General features: G+C 44.1%; 2 protein-coding genes across 2 annotated transcripts in view; one reads left to right on the forward strand and one right to left on the reverse strand.

Moving 5' to 3' along the window:
• The window catches only part of SLC22A3 (solute carrier family 22 member 3), an 87,865-nt gene extending 78,904 nt beyond the window's left edge, over nucleotides 1-8,961 (forward strand). The window contains exons 10-11 of the mRNA XM_022560740.3: nucleotides 3,142-3,241; nucleotides 7,234-8,961. Coding sequence (XP_022416448.2) covers nucleotides 3,142-3,241; nucleotides 7,234-7,294 — 161 coding nt within the window. The 3' untranslated portion in view covers nucleotides 7,295-8,961. The remainder of the gene's footprint in view (nucleotides 1-3,141; nucleotides 3,242-7,233) is intronic.
• PLG (plasminogen) overlaps nucleotides 8,368-20,258 on the reverse strand; it is a 45,233-nt gene continuing 33,342 nt past the window's right edge. The window contains exons 14-19 of the mRNA XM_022560708.3: nucleotides 18,467-18,587; nucleotides 16,650-16,730; nucleotides 16,017-16,157; nucleotides 14,047-14,153; nucleotides 10,472-10,617; nucleotides 8,368-9,820 (exon numbers count right to left, since the gene is read on the reverse strand). Of these exons, the coding sequence (XP_022416416.1) occupies nucleotides 9,659-9,820; nucleotides 10,472-10,617; nucleotides 14,047-14,153; nucleotides 16,017-16,157; nucleotides 16,650-16,730; nucleotides 18,467-18,587 (758 nt within the window). The 3' untranslated portion in view covers nucleotides 8,368-9,658. The remainder of the gene's footprint in view (nucleotides 9,821-10,471; nucleotides 10,618-14,046; nucleotides 14,154-16,016; nucleotides 16,158-16,649; nucleotides 16,731-18,466; nucleotides 18,588-20,258) is intronic.

Below are 20,258 nucleotides of genomic sequence, written 5' to 3' on the forward strand. Positions count from 1 at the left end.
TATAACAGCTGTTTCCATTTTGAGGAACCACAATGAAATGTGGACCCTAAACCATTTAAATTTACTTTACATTAAGGGTTGCTATAAAAAAGTGTTCAGTTTAGCTTTCTTTGTTGAGGTTCTGAGTTAAAATCAAATATTATGAAACTTTTTTATAATATTGTGGAACATAACCAATAATTTTCCAAATAGGACCAAATAATAGGACCTTCAGTATGTTTAAAAACAAGCCTAAAAACAAATTGTATTGTTAAGTGCTCCATGTCTCTCAATATTGTATCTGCATGTGCTTTGATGCTAAGCACGCCATGCCTAAAGATCAGAGGACGCAGAAGCCCTTGTAGACACGTACCATAACCTCTTTGATGCCCCTCAAGTTCATACCCTCCTTCCGACCTTCAGTCTTCATGAAACTCATGAAGGGATAGAACCATAGCGTAGGGAGGGCCCTTAGGGTAATTCAGGCCAGTGCATCTCCAGTGCTGTTTCTGCCCAGATCTCATACCCTCCTCAGCAAGAGAGGATGCCGGCTGGCCCCTTGCTCACCTACCTTTCCTCCACCTCCACTTCCTTACTCCCGGTAGAGGTTTTTCACCCATTGCTCCGCAGTTTAAGTTCCAATGAAAACATTGCATCCGTGAGGGCATACATCCGGAGGAATGCAGGAGTCCTTCAGCTGTGCTGGGGACCATAAAGTCGGCTTCTAATCACTGACACCAGTGATTCCATAAAAGATCATTTCAAACTCTTTCACGGGATCTGATAAACAAGCTCAGCATTGATTCTGGGCCAGCGTGAAAAAGCAAAGAGAGGCCACTGTGCAACCAAAACAGAGCTGCCTGACAGCCCAGGCCGTCGAGGTTCGGGGCTTGCCTGTGAGCCCGGCTGGCGGAGCTGGGCGCTGGTGCTGCAGGGCAGGCCCTTGCTTCGCAGAGTCTGGCTGGGGAGGGAGTCGCCTTTCCAAACAGTCACAAGGGAATGTGATAAACAAGGGCGCCATGAGAGCACATCGCAGGGAGCACCAGACCCGTGGAGTCAGGGAGCAAGGGGGCCACGTGGAGGTTGAATAGGAATTATGCACGTGAGAGGTGTGGGCTGGTGCTCTAGGCAGCGGGAAGGCCTAGAGTAAGAGGAAGTTAAAGGACAGAGTGCAGTGTGTAAGTTGGGGCCTGAAGAGAGATGAAGCTGGGGAGGTGAGCTGGGGCCGGACCATGGAGGGTCTTCTCCGATGTGCAAAGGGTCTGCTCTTTATCCGAAGAGCAGAGTTTCAAGCCGGGGTTAACAGTGTCAGGTTTGCATTTTAGAGACATGACTCTGATGGCAGGTATGCCTATGAGTTAGAGGGGGACAGTGCTACTGGTGAGATGATTCAAAGAATGTTGGTGTGATCAGGTAAGAGATTTCATAAGGACTGGGTCTAGGGTGATGGCACTGAGAATGCTGAGGAGTGGAAGGATCCACAAAAATATATTGGAGGTTGAATTGGCAAAAGGGGGTGATTGACGGGACGAGGGCCAGAGGGACCAGGGAGCTGGCAGCCGGCCTCCGGGCTGGCAGCACCATAGGTGGCGGGGCCAGCCCTAGTTTAGTGAATGTCAGAGGTGCCCGTCTGCAGGAGGACGCGGAGGGATACTGTTTGGGCTGTTTGCAGCATGAGGTGCCTCTAAGAAATCCAAGTTGAAATGGTGAGAGGCCAGTAGGTTTGATGGGCTGAGTCGGGAGCAAAGTGTGGCCTTGTGATGAAGGTTTGGAAGCCATCTGGATGCAGATAACCACTGAAACCATGGGAGTGACCGAAACCCCGTCTACAGGGAACAGGACAGAGTGAGAGGAAAGAAGGGGGCCCAGGACGGGGCCCTGAGGAACGACAGAGCATCCAGCATAAGCAGAGGGAGAGGAACCAGCCAGGGGATGAGAAGGGATGCAAGAGGGGCAGGAGGGAAACCGGGAGCGCGTGGGGCAGGGAAGCCCGGGGACGGCGGGTGAGGTCACCAGCCGCCTGAGCTGCCACGAGGCCAGGCAGCAGAGACGAGAAGCGGGGCCACTGCACCTGGTGGTGGCAGCAACTGGCGACCTGGCTGGAGCAAGGCCAGAGGGGACACGGAGCAGAGCCGGATTAGGGCAGGTGGAGCTGCGAGGTGACTCTGGCCCGCCAAGATCAACTGTCAAGTTTTCAAGAATTTTTGAGCCAGTTTAAACACATCCATCATTAAAAATGGAATATATAAAATAGATTAAAAACAGAGGTAATAAATACGCACACCTCATCAGTTCCTGATTCATTGAGTTCTACTGCATCTGTCCCCGAGGCTGGTGCGTCCACCGTAGTCCATGGTGGAGATGCTGCCGCCCATCTCCCCAGAGCCTCACTCGCGACGTCACACTGCTGGTTTGAATCGCTCGCATCCACGCTGGGTGTATTTACACCACAGAAACAGGGAAATGCTGCTGCACATCAGGACTTTATTTTCTGGAGAGCTGGTTGTTAGACATTTACCAGCACAGCGCTGGGATATGAAGATGTGTAGAAAATAGGAGAGGATGGTGTTTCAAGAATTGCGGTTCTAAAGAACGGAAGAAGGGAGGATGGTGAGGTTGATAGAAGGCTCTTTAAAGAGGAGAGATTTGAATATGTTTCAAGGCGTCCACTGACGGGTTAAAGGTGCTGGAGGGAGAAGATGAATCACTACAGCGCGGAGCCCACAAAGACGCCAGGAGATGCTCTCGGGCAGATGTGGGCACAAGTCTTGGGTGTCACATGATGGAAGCAGGAAGGGGAGGGGCAGGGTGCCGTGAAAGGAGGCTGAGGGACTCCTCACTGGTGGCTTCTATGTTCCCTGTGAAGTAGGAGGTGAGGGCTTCTCGGAGTGTTTGGCACTTGGTAGGTCCTCAGTAAATTGTGAAACGAGTGAATGAATGGATGGATGCCAAGAACACAGGAGCGATGGAACTGTCTAGAGTTTGAGGAAGGCTGAGAACCTGTGAAATCATGACAGAGGAATGCTGGGCAGGGTGACCAGAGGGCCGCTGCGGGGCAGGATGAGTCCAGGTAGTGAGCACAGCGGCTTCCAGACTGAGCAGGGGGCCATGAGGGGGCGCTGTGCGTTCCCGGTACCGTAACGCCTTTCTCCTGTGCCACAGGTATCCTGGCATCTGTCTGTGGTGCTCTTGTGATGCTTTTGCCTGAAACCAAGGGCATTGCCCTGCCAGAAACAGTGGATGATGTAGAAAAACTTGGCAGGTACGGTACAAAATTCAGCACATCCAAATTAAAAGCAGCATTTCAAACCCACTGGGAAAGGACGGTGCTAAGAAAATTGAATATCCAGGGGGGAAAATATAATATTAAATCCCTATCTTACATCTTAAGCAAAAAGTTCAAAGTAGATTCAAAAGGTTAGTGTAAAGCAAATCTGTAAAAGAATATGTTTTATTTTTTAAATGTGGTTATGAAGAGGGAAACGTTTCCAAATAAGGTGTTAAAACTCAGAAGGAATCTAAAGGAAAGAGACTGATGACTGGACAAAGTAGAAATAATTTAAGTGTGCATCGATAGGCAACCGATGGTGAAAATGATAATATATCTATAAAATAATTGAGATATATCTATATGGAAAGACATGGAGAGATTTTCAAGATGGATTACAAAGTGAAAAGTCACAGAACAATGTGTTATAGTATTTATTAAAAAATAAAACCAAGAGTAATCCCTCTCTACAGCTAGATGGGAAAATAAATGCTAGCCAGATAATGATAGAAGAATGATAGCTCAATCGATAGATAGATAGATGAATGATAAGTGATACACAGACAGATAGAAAGAAGATAGGAGAAGGACAGTGAGAAAGAGACTGAATTTGGCAAAAGGGTGTCTAAGTGGTGTACAGGGAAAGTTAATATCCAACCAACACATGAATATGAAATACGTTTTTGTTATATCAAGAAAAATCCACAGTACACATATTCTAATCTCCTCTGAAATCTTCCATAATAAAAAGATAGGAAGAGAGAATATGAATATGAGAATGCATAGGAAAAGATCTAAAATGATAAAATATACCCTCTGGGGATAGAAATTGTTCGGGAAGTGGGGTGTGGAAGGGAGGACATTACTTTTATACCCCATAGACTTCTGAATTGTTCGATTTTTTATTTTTTTAATTACAACTCATGGTCTTGTATCATTTGTGAATTTTATTTTTTTTAATTTTTTAAATTTTCTGGCTGCACCGTGTGGCATGTGGGGTCTTAGTTCCCTGACCAGGGATCGAACCTGTGTCCCCTGCATTGGAAGTGTGGAGTCTTAACCACTGAACTGCCAGGGAAGTCCTCATTTGTGAATTAAAAAAAAATAATTTAACAGCTAATTTTATTTATTTATTTTAAATTTATTTTTGGTTGCATTGGGTCTTCATTGCTGGGCACGGGCTTTCTCTAGTTGTAGTGAGCGGGGCTGCTCTTCGTTGTGGTGCGCGGGGTTCTCATTGTGGTGGCTTCTCTTTTTGTGGAGCACAGGCTGTAGGCACGCAGGCTCAGTAGTTGTGGCTCGCGGGCTCTAGAGCGCAGGCTCGGTAGTTGTGGTGCACAGGTTTAGTTGCTCCACGGCATGTGGGATCTTAGTTCCTGGACCAGGGATCGAACCTGTGTCCCCTGCATTGGCAGGCGAATTCTTAACCACTGCACCACCAGAGAAGCTCCTAACAGCTAATTTTAAAAATAAAAATCAATCTTCTAAACAGTGACCTAGAAGTTAAGAGTATGGTTCTCTAAATATTTAAAAAGGGTATCAAAAGTATTTATGACAAGACTGAAATGTTAGTAACCTCATGGCAATTTTATTCTTCACTTGAAAGACTGGGAAGAGAATAGAAACCGACATTTTTTAGGTCCTTATATACGTGATCAATGGTTTCATATATGTCATTTCATTTAATACTCAAAGTGATTGTGTGCAATACAAGTTCTTATCGTTACTTTTTTATATACTAGGAAATCTATGCTCAGAAAGACTTCACAGCTTCTACATGCTAGTACTGGGATTGATATTGTCCAGTGTACAGGTGTGACTGTTGTTTTGGGTAGTTTTATTGTCTTATGCTGTATCCTACTTGATTATGAGTATTTTAGTAGCAAGAATCCCCTGGTAGTATTGGAAATTTCTCTCTTCATATCCTCTTTTAATGAGGTCCCATCCCGCTCCCCAGAGATAGGCAACCATCGCTCAGAAGTATTTCAACCAGACCTTTAAAACCTATACAGTGATTTCATAGTCCTATTTCTTGATTCTATTTTGAAAAATAAGATCGGCGAATCATCTCAGAACTTTCCTAAGAAAGGCTTATCAGTGTACTCAAAACCAAACCACCAGCTGACTTCTAACAGGACTGACCAATCAGAGCACAGGTGGACCTTCGTCCCATGAAGTAACCCAATCAGATTCTTGTGCTTGTTTGTAAGTAAACTGATAGGTAATGGCTTATTCCTCAACCAAAGCTCTACCTATGTTTTACCGTAAAACAATGCTATGTGAAGTCTGAGGTGTGGTTGGAGATTCTCTTTAAGACATTGCCATTTTATAAACCAAAATTAAGTTAAGAAATTTATAAAAGGGGGGACTTCCCTGGTGGTCCAGTAGTTATGAATCTGCCTTCCAATGCAGGGGACTCGTGCTCGATCCCTGGTTGGGGAACTAAGATCTCACATGCCGTGAGGAAACTAAGCCCACACGCCACAACTACTGAGCCCCCGTGCCACAACTAGAGAGAAGCCCGTGTGCCACAATGAAAGATCCCGAGTGCTGCAACTAAGACCCGACGCAGCCATAAATAAATAAACAAATATTTTTTTAAAAAAGAAATTTATAAAAGGTATCAAAACTGTCCTCTTGAGTGTTACATCATGGAAAGACTTGCATCATCCAGAAAGGATAAACATGCTGCTAGCTGTGTCATCACAGACAATTATTTGGTTTGTATGAGCGTATGAGGGCCAGATCAGGGTGGGTGGTGTCCAACCCTGTCACCCCAATTGCAGCCATGCTAACAGACCAAAGGAAAGAAGACTATTTAAGGTTAGATAAAGCAGGGGAAATGGTGAGAAAGGAAATAGGATTATCTTCAAATAAGATATCCAAACTTTAAGGGCAACTTCTCATGGGCTGATGTGCCCTGCAGGATCTGTTCAGGGCTGGGGTACGCAGGAGAGCATCCCGGCCGGGATTATAGGGTCAAAAGTAAGAAGTTCAGTGCTAACTGTTGGTGGCACAAGCCTGGGAATGTGTCATTGGAGTTTTAAGACGTCTAACTCAGTGGTGCAGAGTTCTTTTCCTGCACATCTGCTGCCCTCTCTTGTGAATGCCCTCTGTGCCAACCCTCCAGCGACAGGGACTGCATTCTTCTGTTTGACTCGACTCCATTTGCTGCTGCTCATTTATAGGGAGCGTGATAGACTCATTCTTGATCCCCAAACCAGTCAGAGGTCAGATTTTCAAACTCATCAGGAAAAAGTGGAGGAAGAGGGAGTGATTTGAGATCAAGACTCTTTTGCCAATTCAATCATATTAAAAATAGAATTAAACAATTGGAAGAGATGGAGTTTTGGAGGTGAGAAGGCCATCTCAATGGTGTGCAGGGAAAATTAATATCCAAGCAGTACATACACAGGAAGAATTCATCCAACAAAAATTCAACTTACATGAATTTTTTTCTGTTTGTAAATTTTCATAATTAAAAAATTGGGTAAATTAATTAACGATGCCTGGTCCCTACCCTTGAAAAAACGTCTAATAAAAGTCTGATCTATGGTTTTACAAGTTAAGCACATTGATTGCATTCTATAATCACTTACTCAGGAACAAAAACTACTTAGCCCCAAGTTATGGAAACCTGTTAGCATTTTCCCTTCTACAACAGCACTTAGTCATTTTCTCATTTCTGCTTTCTTTTGTTCACATCAGCAGCTCATTTCCAAACCATCTGTTACGGAGTAGAAATTCATAAAGAATTTATATGTGCTATAATGCTAATTAACCCCTGCCTAGGGATTGAGGGCAGGCAAAAAATGACTTGGAGACAGTTAATTTTGTTCCCTTTGAGTTGGGTTTTTATGAGTAGTTATGCATGAGCGTATTCGATCAAAACCAACTATGAAATTGAGTAGTAACAAAAAGACTTCCTTCTCACTAGTTGTGTAATCTTTTATAAGGACTTTCTCTTTTCTCCTTTGTTTTGTTAGTCCACATTCCTATAAATGTGGCAGAAAAAAGAAAACTCAAGTTTTGAGCTCTCACCTTTGAGCCCCCTGCCAAAGATGCAAGGAAAGAGCTATTCAGGCTGGTCCCCCCAAGGAACCGACGTGCCTTGCAGAGACGTGTGTGTTGTCCACTTCAGCTGTGCAGCTCCAAGTGTTTTTAATACTTTACAAAGACATTCAGACCATCCAGAGTATTTCTATACGTGTTGGATGAATCAAGACTCATCGTGCTGTCAAAGTTTCTGGGAACATGTAATATGTGACCGGTTTAGCCAAGAGCCCGTTGTGTGCACAGCTCCTCCTGAGGTTTTTTCTCACGCTGGGGCAGTGTCTCTGACCCACTGGGTTACAGAGAGACAAGAGAAGCCCCGCCCAGTTCTCAATGACGGTTCTGTCAAGAATGCAAGGTGTGCAAACCAAGGCTCTGGGGCAAGTGTACAGAAATGGGTTCATCAAATCTGATCAGGACGCGGAGGCTCTGAACTGAGGGTTCTGATGATTGCAGGGAAGATGAAGATTTGGGGATCTTGTTAATGCAGAGACTGAACCTAAGGACCTCGGGCCACCTGGCTCTGAGCCTTTGCTTGCTCTTCTCACCTTGAGCCCCTTAAGCTCCTGGAGCATCTAGGGTTGCAGGCACTTTTAGGCCTTGTTCCAGAAATAAGAACAAATCTGCTGGACAATTCAAGGATTTGGCTCTATTGTTTATAAAATCAGATTGGTCCTGAGATGATTCGGGATAACTGCGGTCCTCCTTTAGTGGACACCTAGAGCCACATATTCAGTGTTTTACTGATGAAACCCATGGACTATGAATTCATGGGTCTTCAGATTTTAATCATACAGGGATATTTATCTTATATGTGTGAATTCAGCTCTATCATGATGCCCATGGTCAAGAGTGAAAACTATGGACAAATCTCATTCAATCTTGACACTTTTGACTTGTCTTGGGAAGAAGCTTACATTTTAGTTTGAAAGAAAGGTCAGTTATATCCATGCTTAAAAGAACTAGCAGAAGTTTATATTGTACATGACTTTACAGGTACTAATAAGGGATTTGATCTTTCTTTTTGTTTCTGAGACTTTTTGAAATGTGGAGTTTAAATACAAATATGCCGTCTTTATGATGTCCTGCTTTCTATGTCACATTTGTTATATTTTCAGGTTCAGTATGTATCTTATGCAGAATTGTTTAATGAATTATTTTGGGTGGACAGGTAAAATGTGAGCCAAAGGGAAACCTTGCCAGTGAGGAAGAAAGTTTCTATGTGAACGTGTGACGATATGTACGGTGTACGTGCTAATTGTAAAATAAGTTTTTAATCCTTAAAGCACATCAGAATTGAATATGAATACTTTATTTTTCAATGAAATAAACACAGTTCTTTAAGGGTGTAATGCTGCATTTACCCTTTATTCATACACCCTTGCATTTTTGTTTCTTTTGCATTTTTCTCTTTGCTGTGAGATGACTGTTGCTTCTTGATACTATCACCTTGGAATTGTATTTTGAGTTGACATTTGGGTTCTGATAACAATAAAAAAATGTAAATTGTCAAGAAAAATCAATTGGCATCCTTTCTCTTCTTTCTGAACGTGCGTCACTGTAAAACACTCTTCCCATGTGACAAAGTATACTACATATCCAGGCAGCCAATTACTGATGGAAATTAAATGGTCCACCTTCAATATATGTTCGTTGCTCCTTTCCAGGCTCTTGGCACCATTCCTAGACTCATATGTGACCCAGAATACCATTCAGACTCTTAGCTGGTCTTGTGTTATGACACTTCCATTGCCCGGTTTACTTCTCAGAATAGAGCTGTCTGCCCAGGGTCTCCTGTGCTGGGCTAGAGTCAAGTTGTCAGTAACAGATTTCATTCCCAAGAACAGGATTTGCTCTCATGATTCCCCATATATGCTGCAGCTTTGAAAACATTCATCCCAGTGCCAAAAATAAAGACATTAAAGATGTGTGACAAGGTAAATATATAGGTGACTTACTAGGGCTTCTCTATTCATCTTACAGGCTTCTCGTTCCTCTCTTCCTTATGAGAGAGAACAAAATCACTCAGGTCTGTAAGAGTTACACTATTTACAACTGGTAGGATGAACAAAGAGCATGAAAACAGTGAAAATCAAAAAATTAAGTCAAAGGAAGTACAGAGTTTATTTTCAGCAAATGTCATAGCTGTATTGCCTCATTATTACAGAATCCAGCAGTCCATGGACAGGAACAAGTTATCCACAGCAATACAAACAAATGTTGCGGTTGGCAGTAGCTGGTAGCTAAGTACAGTGTCAAACTTAGTTTGATTACTGTCAATTATTTTTGAGCACACTGAATTCCCTACCCATGTTGCAGCTTCAGATCCATTGATGCTTCACTCTGTCTCCCATCTAATTAATTCTTTCTCATTATTTCTTCAATCCAAGTAACAAACTTTGAAACACGAACATACACACCAGGCTTATTGGGGCGTGCACAGCCAAGACCCCATGAAGTGACTCCTTGTAAAATGTATTTGTCCTTCTCAAAGCAAACCAGAGGCCCTCCACTGTCACCCTACACAGAGGAAGGGAAAAAACCATGAGAGGATTAAGCTTCCGTCCTTTTAGTATGGGATGTCATCCTTCTATTACCCAAATGTAAGTTGTTCCCAGTATTTGAACATCCCTTTCCAACCAGAAAGGAACTTGGTAACATATTATTTGAACATCTGCTGTGCTTCAGTACTAGGCAATGTACGTTTAACGAAACCGTACCATTTAGTGTTTCCCGGGGGGGAAAGAAATCCCTTGTGAAAACTGTATTCATCCCTTCAAGCCTTGGGGTTTCTCTTAGGGAGGGTAACCCCAAGAACAACCTTAAAGAAGGTGTGGGAGGGTCTTTGTCTTATACCAACCTCCCTTTCCTACTAGAAAGGCCACGTCCCGAGTCCCACCCAAGATCCCCCTCCCAGAGGCATAGGGGCTGTTGCTGTGATGGTGCTTAACTATTCCCTTATAACCAGTGTGGAACTCAAGGCCGAAGAAATCACCCTAGATGACCTGAATCAGCCTTCAGAGACACGCTTAAAAGGTTTCCAGGCAACATTTAGACTGTGGCCTTCGATTGACAAATCCTTCTAGAATTTGCTGCTTTGGGGCTGAAATGTCTAAGGGGCCAAAACAGGCCAACACAAGATGAACTTTGATCTCTTTAGTCTTTTGTTACCTGGCAACTGTCAGCACCTCCAGCCAGATGCCCCGCACACAGCTCGGTGGGTTTGACTCTCCCATTCAGATACTCATAGCGATTGCACACCTTGTTTTCAATCACAGGCAGCCGGGCTTCCTTGAGCAAGCCAGCACCGTAAGTGCCTGTGTTTAAAAAGATGAAACACACGGTGACTGGATCGAAAACGTGTCCGCAAGGAAGCTTCCAGAACAACAGAGCAGCAATGATAGATCTCATGTTCATCGTGAGGTTGGATAAAACAAGAAGTCAGTTCCCGGTACTAGTAGATCTCTTTCTTTTTTCTTTTTGACCCTTGAAAGTATGAACATTATATAAGATTTCATGTTCCCAAGACCTAGACTTAATTAATCTGGGCTGCTTTATGGGATTTTTGAGGTTGGTTTGTGTTGTTATTTTTTGGTTTCTTTTTTTTTTTAAACTATAAAGAAATGTACTTTTAATGTATAAAGAGAGATTGAGAAATAGTAGTGCTACTATTTTCATATATGCCCTTCTAGGATTTTTATATGCTTCTTTTACTACTTATATCGTATTGCACATTTTTCCACACACAGTTATATCATAAAGGCTTTCATAAACCTACAATCTGTATAATTAATATTTTAGTTGGGAGTGACTGATTAATGGGTTTGGGATTTCCTTTTGGGGTGAGGCAAGTGTTCTGTAAATAGTGGGGACGGTTGTACAACGTTGTGAAGGTGCTCAATGCCACAGAATTGTACTCTTCAAAACAGTTAAAAAAGTAAATTTGACGTTACATATATTTTACCACAATATTTAAAAAAAAGAACAACTGTCATTGACTGACAATTAACTTTTTCAGGCACAAGCTCATTATGTGGTGTAGCTCATCTAATCCTTAAAACAGTCCGATCACCTAGGCACTTTCGTCATTCCTATTGTACAGTTAAGGAAACTGAGGCTTAGGGAGGGTGTGTAGTTTGCCCAAGATCACCCAGCAAGTATGGTGGAGCTGGGATTTGAACTTGGGTCTGCAACATCATGGCCCAAATTCTTCACCACCACGTTCATTGGCTACAACAGCTGCTCTCAGCGTATCACTTCTTTGTTCCTACAGGTTATTCATATTCCTTAGTATTTTCTTAAGTCTAAGTTCTGAGGGATTATATAGACATATTTATGGTTCCCAATATCTTTGCCAAATATTTTCTAAACAGGTGTGACAGTGTAAAATGTCACTAGAAAAACAGTGCACAACAACCTTCTGAGTGTGTGGTGTCTAATAATTTTCAAATGTTTGCTAATGTGATGGGTGGACCTTGTCTTAATTTATTTCCTAATTTACATGTCTTTTCCGATTAGGGCCAGTAAAGATTCTTTGGTGTGCTTGTTTTCCTCACTGCACTTCTTTCTTTGTGAGAAAAACTGCTTTTTTCTTACTTTGGCAAATGGAAATAGAACCCGTGCACGATCACAGGAAGAGATGATGTTTTCCAGATGGACACACCCAGGTACGCCTCAGCATTTTCACAAATAATCCAGTTTTCCAATTTTGCAAGCCCAGCTTTCATGAGTTTTGCAAAATCTTTGCGTTGCCAGCGTGAAACAGCCAAGAAATAAGGTACTGCTTCTTCTCCAAAGACTTTTAATAAAATTGGAAAATTGTCTTGAGTTCAGAAAACTTACACTGGGGTTGACGGGAGCACCTAAGAGATCCACCATCTGGAAAGAAGAGGCGAGTCCCAGCCCTGGGCAGAGCCACCGAGGACGAAAGTCCTGACCACGGAAGCATTGGGTAGCGGATGCATTTTCTGAATTGGGTGGATATGCAGAGGGTGCGGCCTTCTCAAAAATTTTTGCTGAAAATTAATTTAACTGAGTGTCCTGCTCTTACGTCTGCTTTCTGAGCAAGACAGGCATCCTGAGGCTAGGGACAAATCCACTGCTAGTTGACCAGACGCCTTCGTGGTCTGTGCAGAGGTGCTGCCATCGTGTGGCCACAGGAGAGATGGCGTTTCTGAGGGCCTGAGGCTGAGGGTGACCTAGGGACCTGATGGGGTGGTGGGGACGTCGAAGCAGGTCCCCGAAAACACCCAGCGATTGCTGATGAGGGGCTGACATGAATGACCCCCTCGACATCAACCCTTACCTTGCTTTGGAATACAGAAGTCAGGGAAAGTCTGGAGACTCAAGGGGAGAATTCTGACCTCACGCAGAGAGGCTGATTGATCTGATGTCATTACTGACATATAGAAAATTGGTAAACAGACCTGACTCATGTTTTGTGACTCCTGACCCAATGAATACATTGAGAATCATTTTCTCCAGTTAGACATTCAGACGAGGCCTGGAGAGACGGGAACCCAGTGCAGGGTGATAGTTAGAAAAGTGTGGGTGCTGGGTGAGACAGAAGAAACAGTGAATGGGCTTGCGGGGGTCTGGCAGGCCTGGGTTCCGTCAGGGCTCAGCTACACACAGGTTATGTGGTACTTATTGATGACAGTGACAGTGGTGATGACGGGGAGGGTTGGGGGCCGACCATGACGGCGATGGTGATGATCCTGAGATGGTGAGGGTGATGGTGAGGATGGTGGTGGTGATGACGGTGTCCATGGTGATGGCGGTGGTGATGGCGGTGGTGGTCGTATAATAGGCACAGGAGCTGCTGAAATACCATCTCCAAAGCACTGAGCTCTTCATATGCACTGTCTCAGTCCTCACAGTGACCTCATAGGGTAGCACAGATGAGGAAACCAAGGCTAACATGTAGAACATAATTTGAAAACACGGATTTTATGGATGAGGGCTTAGATGCCAAATGGTACAAAGAGGTAAGGTGACTTGTCCCGTTCGCCCAGCTGGTGGCAGAACCAGAACTACTTTCCAGGGTTCCTGACTCCCACTCTGGTGCTCCGACCAATGCTTCTGAGAAAGTGAGGCAGAGATCTAGGACATTCTTATAATGTTCCTAGGCCCGAGTCTGAAGGATATAATAATAATTTTTATTATAATATAATGCAGGGCATACTGCAAAGAGAAGACGGGATTCCCAAAATATAGTACCAGCTGCTGAGCCAGGATCCTGCAGAAACGTTTCCTCTCTCATCCTCACCCCGTCAACCAATACCAAATACCATCCTAGAATTGGGACCTTTCTTTCTTTCCCCTGCTGTCAGTCTGCCCTACCCCCGACAACGTCTCCACACAGAGCCAGGCAAGTGGGTATTTGGGGAGACTAGTTTAACTATAATTTTTTTTGTTGATTTGCACCGTGTTTGGGAACTCTGTGCGCTTAATTCACATGAACGACAATCTAACACCCTTAATTTGTAGCTTGTGTCAAAACCCTACTTACCTGGGGACACAATATTAACCTTGGATTTTGGGGGGTCAGAGTCTCAAGGAAACACTACCCTTCCCCTCATCCATGTCCCTCGATGACTGATTATAGAGACGGAGGCAGATGTCCAGACAAAGTCAGGGAGGGAGTGGACCTCACTCACTGATAGAAATCAGTACACATGCTCATTTTCCCATGTAGGTTGCAGGTCAGAACCAGTTCATCATGTGAGTCACAGAATTTATCTTACCTTGGGTTTCTCCCCAGCCAGTGATGTAACATACTGTCCGGTCCGCGACCACGTAATTTGGGGATGGCAGACAAGCTGGGATTACCTTTTCGGTGATGATGGCAGGGCTGAAAGGAAAACATCAAAAGTTACATTTGACTGCCCTGCTGGGAGACTTCTGCCATTCATCTGTTGGTCACAAGATCCCACCTGCCCCAGAGCCCCAGAACGCTCTGAGCTGGTATTTCTTCCTTGCTTCACTGACACAGCGCAATGTAGAAAACAACTTTTCATCCTCACATTTGCCTGTAGTATCTTATGAGTCAAAAAAAAAAATAGAACAATTTGTTTTAAAGGCACCAGTTGTGGACAAGAAACTAGAGGTGGGAACAGAGATGACAATGACTTTTAATGTCTATTCTCGCACTATGGGAATTTTATACCAGGTGCACGCTTCCAGATGAAGTTAAGAGGGCTTCAGTCAGCAGATGGACCATTCGGCTGAAATACAATCACAGGGCTTTAATAATAACAAGTGCCTTGTGCCACTAGGAGCAAGCTGCTCCATCTTCGGGGTCCTCAGATTCCTCACCCATGAATGTTACAACACCATGGCTGGAAGGATCCAATATAATGCAAGATACCAAATCAAAGAGGATTAGAAGTAAGTACCTTGCCTAAGCAAAGTAGTATTGTTTTCCACAAACTTTCACGTTAGAGTTCCAGAGAATCAAATATTAGAACTTTGACTTTTAGACTTGATTCTATTTTAGTAAGTTCAGGAGGAAAACCCATTGAAGATGAGAAATGCCTGATTCTGATTAAGAACCATCATGGCCTTCAACTTTGAAGCAGACACACGCTGTCAGAGCTACCAGAATAGATTGGCGTCTCACATGGAGTGGGGGCCACAGTCATCACGGTACAGGTTCCCCTCGCGGAACGCCAATGCCTGAGACTCTTGGGGTTTGGGGGGCCTGGGGGTGGGTACCCGAAAGCTCAAGCGCATCAGTCTATCGGAGAACACATCCAGAACCCACGTTCACTAAATGACTTGCTCGAGGATCACAGCTTTCCTGATGGCCCCAGGGGACCATGGAGAAAAGCGAATCAGCTCCTTTTTTAGGCTAAGCCAAGAAGGCCCTTTCTTTCCTTTCCAGAGCGTCCAAATACCCCAGGGAGTCACTCAGTTTACTGACCCAGAAAACTTGTGAAGTGTTTTCTGTCCAGACCCAGCGAGCCCCACTCAGACTCTTGACCCCTGGGCTGGCCACATCCTCGTCACCGTCACCGTCGTCCCGCTGTCATCTGGAGCCCATTATGCATGGCCGATGGGCTCTGCATGCCTTGCTGACTGTCCCAAATGTGCCTATTCTCAAAATAGCAGTCTGTTTATTTAGCTGTCTCCCTTGTGACCTGTTTCCAAATACTGCTCACTTTAAATGACGTTAACAAATTTATCATTTTGTCAGACTTAATAAAAGACCATTTCAACAGGAAACATAAAAGCAGAGACAGGAAGAAGGAGAATTTGCACTTGTGAATTTTGAGTGTGTGTGTCTGTTTACATCGCCTTTTATAAAGTGCATCGAAATATACATAATCCCATTGGATTCCCCCAAATATATTATTACATTGAAAAGAGAGTGTCAACCTGGAATAATTGAATAATTCTCTGATTATGAATGTATATTAGCCGGCTGGGGAACATTAAGTGAGAGAGTTTGAGGGGTAACCTGTACCTCATGTTTCAACTCGCTCTTTTTCCGCAAGAGGAAACTGTGTCCTGGTGCCTTTGTCATGACCACGGCTAGTAAGAGGCAGGCGGGGCTGAGCCCAGGTTTTCTCACTTGAAGGTCAATGCCTGTCCCAATGCCCCGTGCCTTTGGGGTCCTAGACGGGGCTGCCCACACACTGTTACGGCTCATAAACCCAGCGATGAGCAAAGGTTCTCACTGCTCACAGGGTGAGAGTCACGGGCGAGCCAGTACCTGCTCAGCTTGAGCAAGGCGATGTCGGCCCGAGTGGGCTCCGGGAACAGCTTGGTCACTTGTATTTCCTGGACACTGTCTTCAACGGCGGTCTCTCGGTGTGCGCCCAGGATGACCTTGTATGATGCCGGCCCTGAGTAGCTAGAGAAGACAGCAACGTTAGGAACAAAATCTGGGCCAGCCCTTCATCGGGTGCCCTTCTAAGCCACAAACACTGCGTCTTCTCCCCACTGGGCTACCTACCATCAGAGACCTCCGAGTGGCAAGAAACAAGTTCACGGTTTACCTGAACCTGGCTGTTAAGGGATGTTCTCGGGGCTGCTTTTGGCCTGACCACAGAGGAAGAATGACACCAACACCGAAGTTGGCGCAGGACAGATAGGGGTCTGCCTTCTTCGTTCCTCTCTAGAAACACCTCCTCCTCTCTCGTCCAATGGCCCTGGCAATTCTGCCTCAGGCCCTTCTCATCCATTCCCTGGTCCCCAGTGTCACTGCCACGAAAGGAAGGAGGGAAGGAAGGGGAGGGAACAGGGAAGGGGAGAGGGGAGGAGAAAAGGTGAAGGAAAGGAGAGAGGGGGAGGCGGGAGTCTTTAAGACAAGTGAGTCTTTGTGGCAGGGGTCCCCTAAACATACCTGTCCAGGCAGTGGGCAGCAGTCAACACCCACTCTGGGGATATTAAAGTGCCTCCACAGAAGTGGCTTCTAGAAGGAAATCTAGAAGGAAAATGTGCCAGGATTTTAGTTCAAACCTGATGATTTATTCTACAGAAAGCCCGGAAGTAGTGCTCACTCTGTTGTGATATCGCTGACGTTCCCAAAGGACAAGGTGACCGGCCCGTCATCGGGATGGTGGGAGCTTTGAGCTGTGCTCCTGTGGTGGGTTCTCAGGAGGTCACTACACCACTCTGGAAGGTGGCTGGCGCACAGGCGAGGCCCAGCAAAGCCATGCGACTCCAACAGGGGGTCCACGCCCATGGCTTTGACCCTTTGGCCCTGGACTCCAGCTCCCTGTCACTTCTTTTTGACAAGATCTATGCAAGACCCGATGAGTCATTCTTCAGGGAACCAAATGGGATCCTGAGTAGCCGTGATTCACGGGCATCTGCTAATCTTACCTGAGAAAGCTCGCTCTGGGGGGAACATCTCCTAAATCATTTACTTTATAGGACTGCTTAGGCACGGGGTCACTCATAAAATCTGTGTGAGCCGCTCCGAAGCCCATCATAATGAAAGGGACACAAATAGTAAGTGAATGACCAGCAAGGCGATTATCAATCTGGAAATAGACCACAGCGCATCTTGGGAAAGAAGGAATATGAGATACGTGAAAGGTGAAGGCTCTGTATCTCAAGCAGTTACTAAATGATAAGACAAATAAAAGAAAAGCCAACTCAACCGGGGAATGAAATAGACTATTTTCATTCATCGATAGCATCTCACAAGCGGAAGGAAGGAAGACCACTGAGCACAGCGATTGGGCGCATGCGCTCTGGTGTAACATCAAAAGCAGATCAGCCTGTTTCCCGCGTGTGCTTCGAATGAGACACCAAACGGGCTTATCAAAGGCGAGCGCCACTGAAAGATAACCTGAACCTTCTGGGTCATGTAGGATGGGGACTGATCACTCTTAAATTACGGCGATCCTGAGCTACCCTTCACGGAAGGAGATGGCGTTTTGCAAATGGGTGAGCACCCTTTGATTAAATTCAGTAGTTCTCAAAACTGTGGAAGGAAGGAAGGAAAGAAAGGCAGAAAAAAAAAAGAAGAGACTCTGTATCTGTGATATATTATAGATAATTTAATCTTTACCCTCCCCCTCCAGGTGTCCCATTTCTAAAAATATCCCTTTCTCTTCGTTTGACAAAGTAACAGTGGGTATCTATCGAAACCCTCAAGGCATCTCCCATAGTTTTTCAGCAATATGGGAACTTAGTGTAAATTGCTACATTTATCAATTTTGATGAGAGCTGCCCAGATCAAAAAAAAAAAAAGGTTCTAATTCTGACTATTTTCAAACTGAAGAACATAACAAAAAAAGAAGCAGACTCACAGATATAGAGAACAAACTAGTGGTTACCAGTGGGGAGAGGGAAAGGAGGAGGGGCTATATAGGGAGGGGGAGTGAGAGGTTCAAACTGTTAGGTATAAAATAAGCTACAAGAATATATTGTACTACAAGGGGAATATAGCCAATATTTTATAATAACTATAAATGGAGCATAACCTTTAAAAATGGTGAGTCACTATATTGCACAGCTGTAACATATTTTACAGCAACTATCCCTCAACTAAAAAACATAGAAAAAGTTTTTTATAGTTTTCCTTACTCCTTTGCAGAACTTAGAGGCAGGTACTGATACTGAGGGTATGTGGATTTAGTGTGAATGTAGAAAGGTTTTGCAAGGAGTACACAGGAGGATGGAATACACTGTTTCTGGAAATGGTGTTACCTTTTTCGAAGGCTGACTTGCCAGGGCCAGGAGTGTGGGGTGGACACGCACCCACCTACAACCCTTCCAGGACACTTCTTCGGCTCTACCTGGGGCTTTCCACAATCAAATGAAGAGGAAGCTGTGGCACAAAGTGGGAAAAATTTGCATTTGAAGACGTGAGAGAGCAACTCGTGATAAATTCATGGCTCGTGGCCGAAGCACTGAATTTTTGACATCCCAAAGCCCAAACTAAATAGTAAAATCATAAACAACTTTTGGAATATTTTTTCTAAGTTTCAAGAGTGGTAGGGGACAACAACATTTCCTTCTCCTTTCAAGAAAATATAAGTACTTTTTTTTTTTTTTTTTTACTGCTTTCTTAAGGAAGTGATTAAATAAATTTGGAAGAATCAGGCATTAGAATGAGAGCTTTTCGGAGAGGAGCTTGACTGACACAAACTGTTATTCTGACTTGATGTGATATATCTAGAGAGTGAATCATCGTCACCATCATCTGAACCAGGTAAAGTTTACTGAAAACCGTACTTGTCATCCCCATTGAAAGGCACTGAGAGTATTTTTAAAATGTGAATCTCTGTGTGTGCACGTATGTGTGCATGTGTTTGTGTGTGTGCACGCAAGTGTGCGTGTGTGTGTGTGTGTCTGTGTGTGTAGCAAGCATAACAGTCCTAAACTGAAATAATGCCTTCTCTCAGCCAGTTTCAGGATGGCTCTTCCAGGGAGCCTCCCAAGACTAACCCAATGCCACGGGGATGACTTCCGTTCGCTTGCCTTCCTCTCTATTCACTCTCCCACCTGCTTTCTCTCTCCATCTGGCCTGCAGGGTTCCTGGAGATTAGGGTTAATGCTCCATCTCTGGTTGGTGCCACTTACTAATGTCTAGAACAGTTCAGGGGCTACACAAGGTATTCATAAAGGGCTTCTCTACTGTCTGGAGCCCTTTAAGATCTTCAAAAACAGAAGCATAAATCATCGTTGATAATAACATTACAAGGAGAAACTTTTTGCTCTTAATCAACCAAGAGATTCTATCTAGTGAATCTGGAATCTGAATTTTCCAAATACCTTTCCAATTGTCTTGGCCTATTCTGAGAATCTATATACAGAAGTTTTTTTTGTTTTTTTTTTTTAAAGAAGCATGCAATATAATGAAACCCTACTCTCTAACACTGACCTTAATTTCTCTTACTGTGTCTTACACAGGATAGACTTACAGAAATGGACTAAGAAAAGAATAACTACAGATATTATGGTACCCTGGTCTTAGTATTCAAAACAAAACTGAAGTTCTATTTATTTTTAATTACTTATTATTTGTACTGTTAGTGTTGGTGGAATTGAAATGAGTTGTTAAAACCAATTAACAAAAATTTACAATTTAAAATAAATGAATATAAATAAAATTATGTTTAAAATGGGCATCTTTCAATTTTTATTTTATTTTATTATTATTATTTTTTTGTGATACGCGGGCCTCTCACTGTTGTGGCCTCCCCCGTTGTGGAGCACAGGCTCCGGACGCGCAGGCTCAGCGGCCATGGCTCACGGACCCAGCCGCTCCGCGGCACGTGGGATCTTCCCGGACCGGGGCACGAACCCGTGTCCCCTGCATCGGCAGGTGGACTCTCAACCACTGCGCCACCAGGGAAGCCTGCATCTTTCAATTTTTGAAATTAATATTAAAGAGAAAAACAATACAATCCCTTGATAAAATTGAGAAGCAGAATACTGAGCTGAATAGATTATAGCTCTGATTTCAAATTGTTTTACTTATGCTATTACTTATGTG

This window comes from Delphinapterus leucas, chromosome 12, assembly GCF_059928025.1.
Source record: "Delphinapterus leucas isolate spDelLeu-1000000601 "Yukka" chromosome 12, BTC_Dleu_Yukka2, whole genome shotgun sequence".
In the NCBI taxonomy this organism is placed as follows: domain Eukaryota; kingdom Metazoa; phylum Chordata; class Mammalia; order Artiodactyla; family Monodontidae; genus Delphinapterus; species Delphinapterus leucas.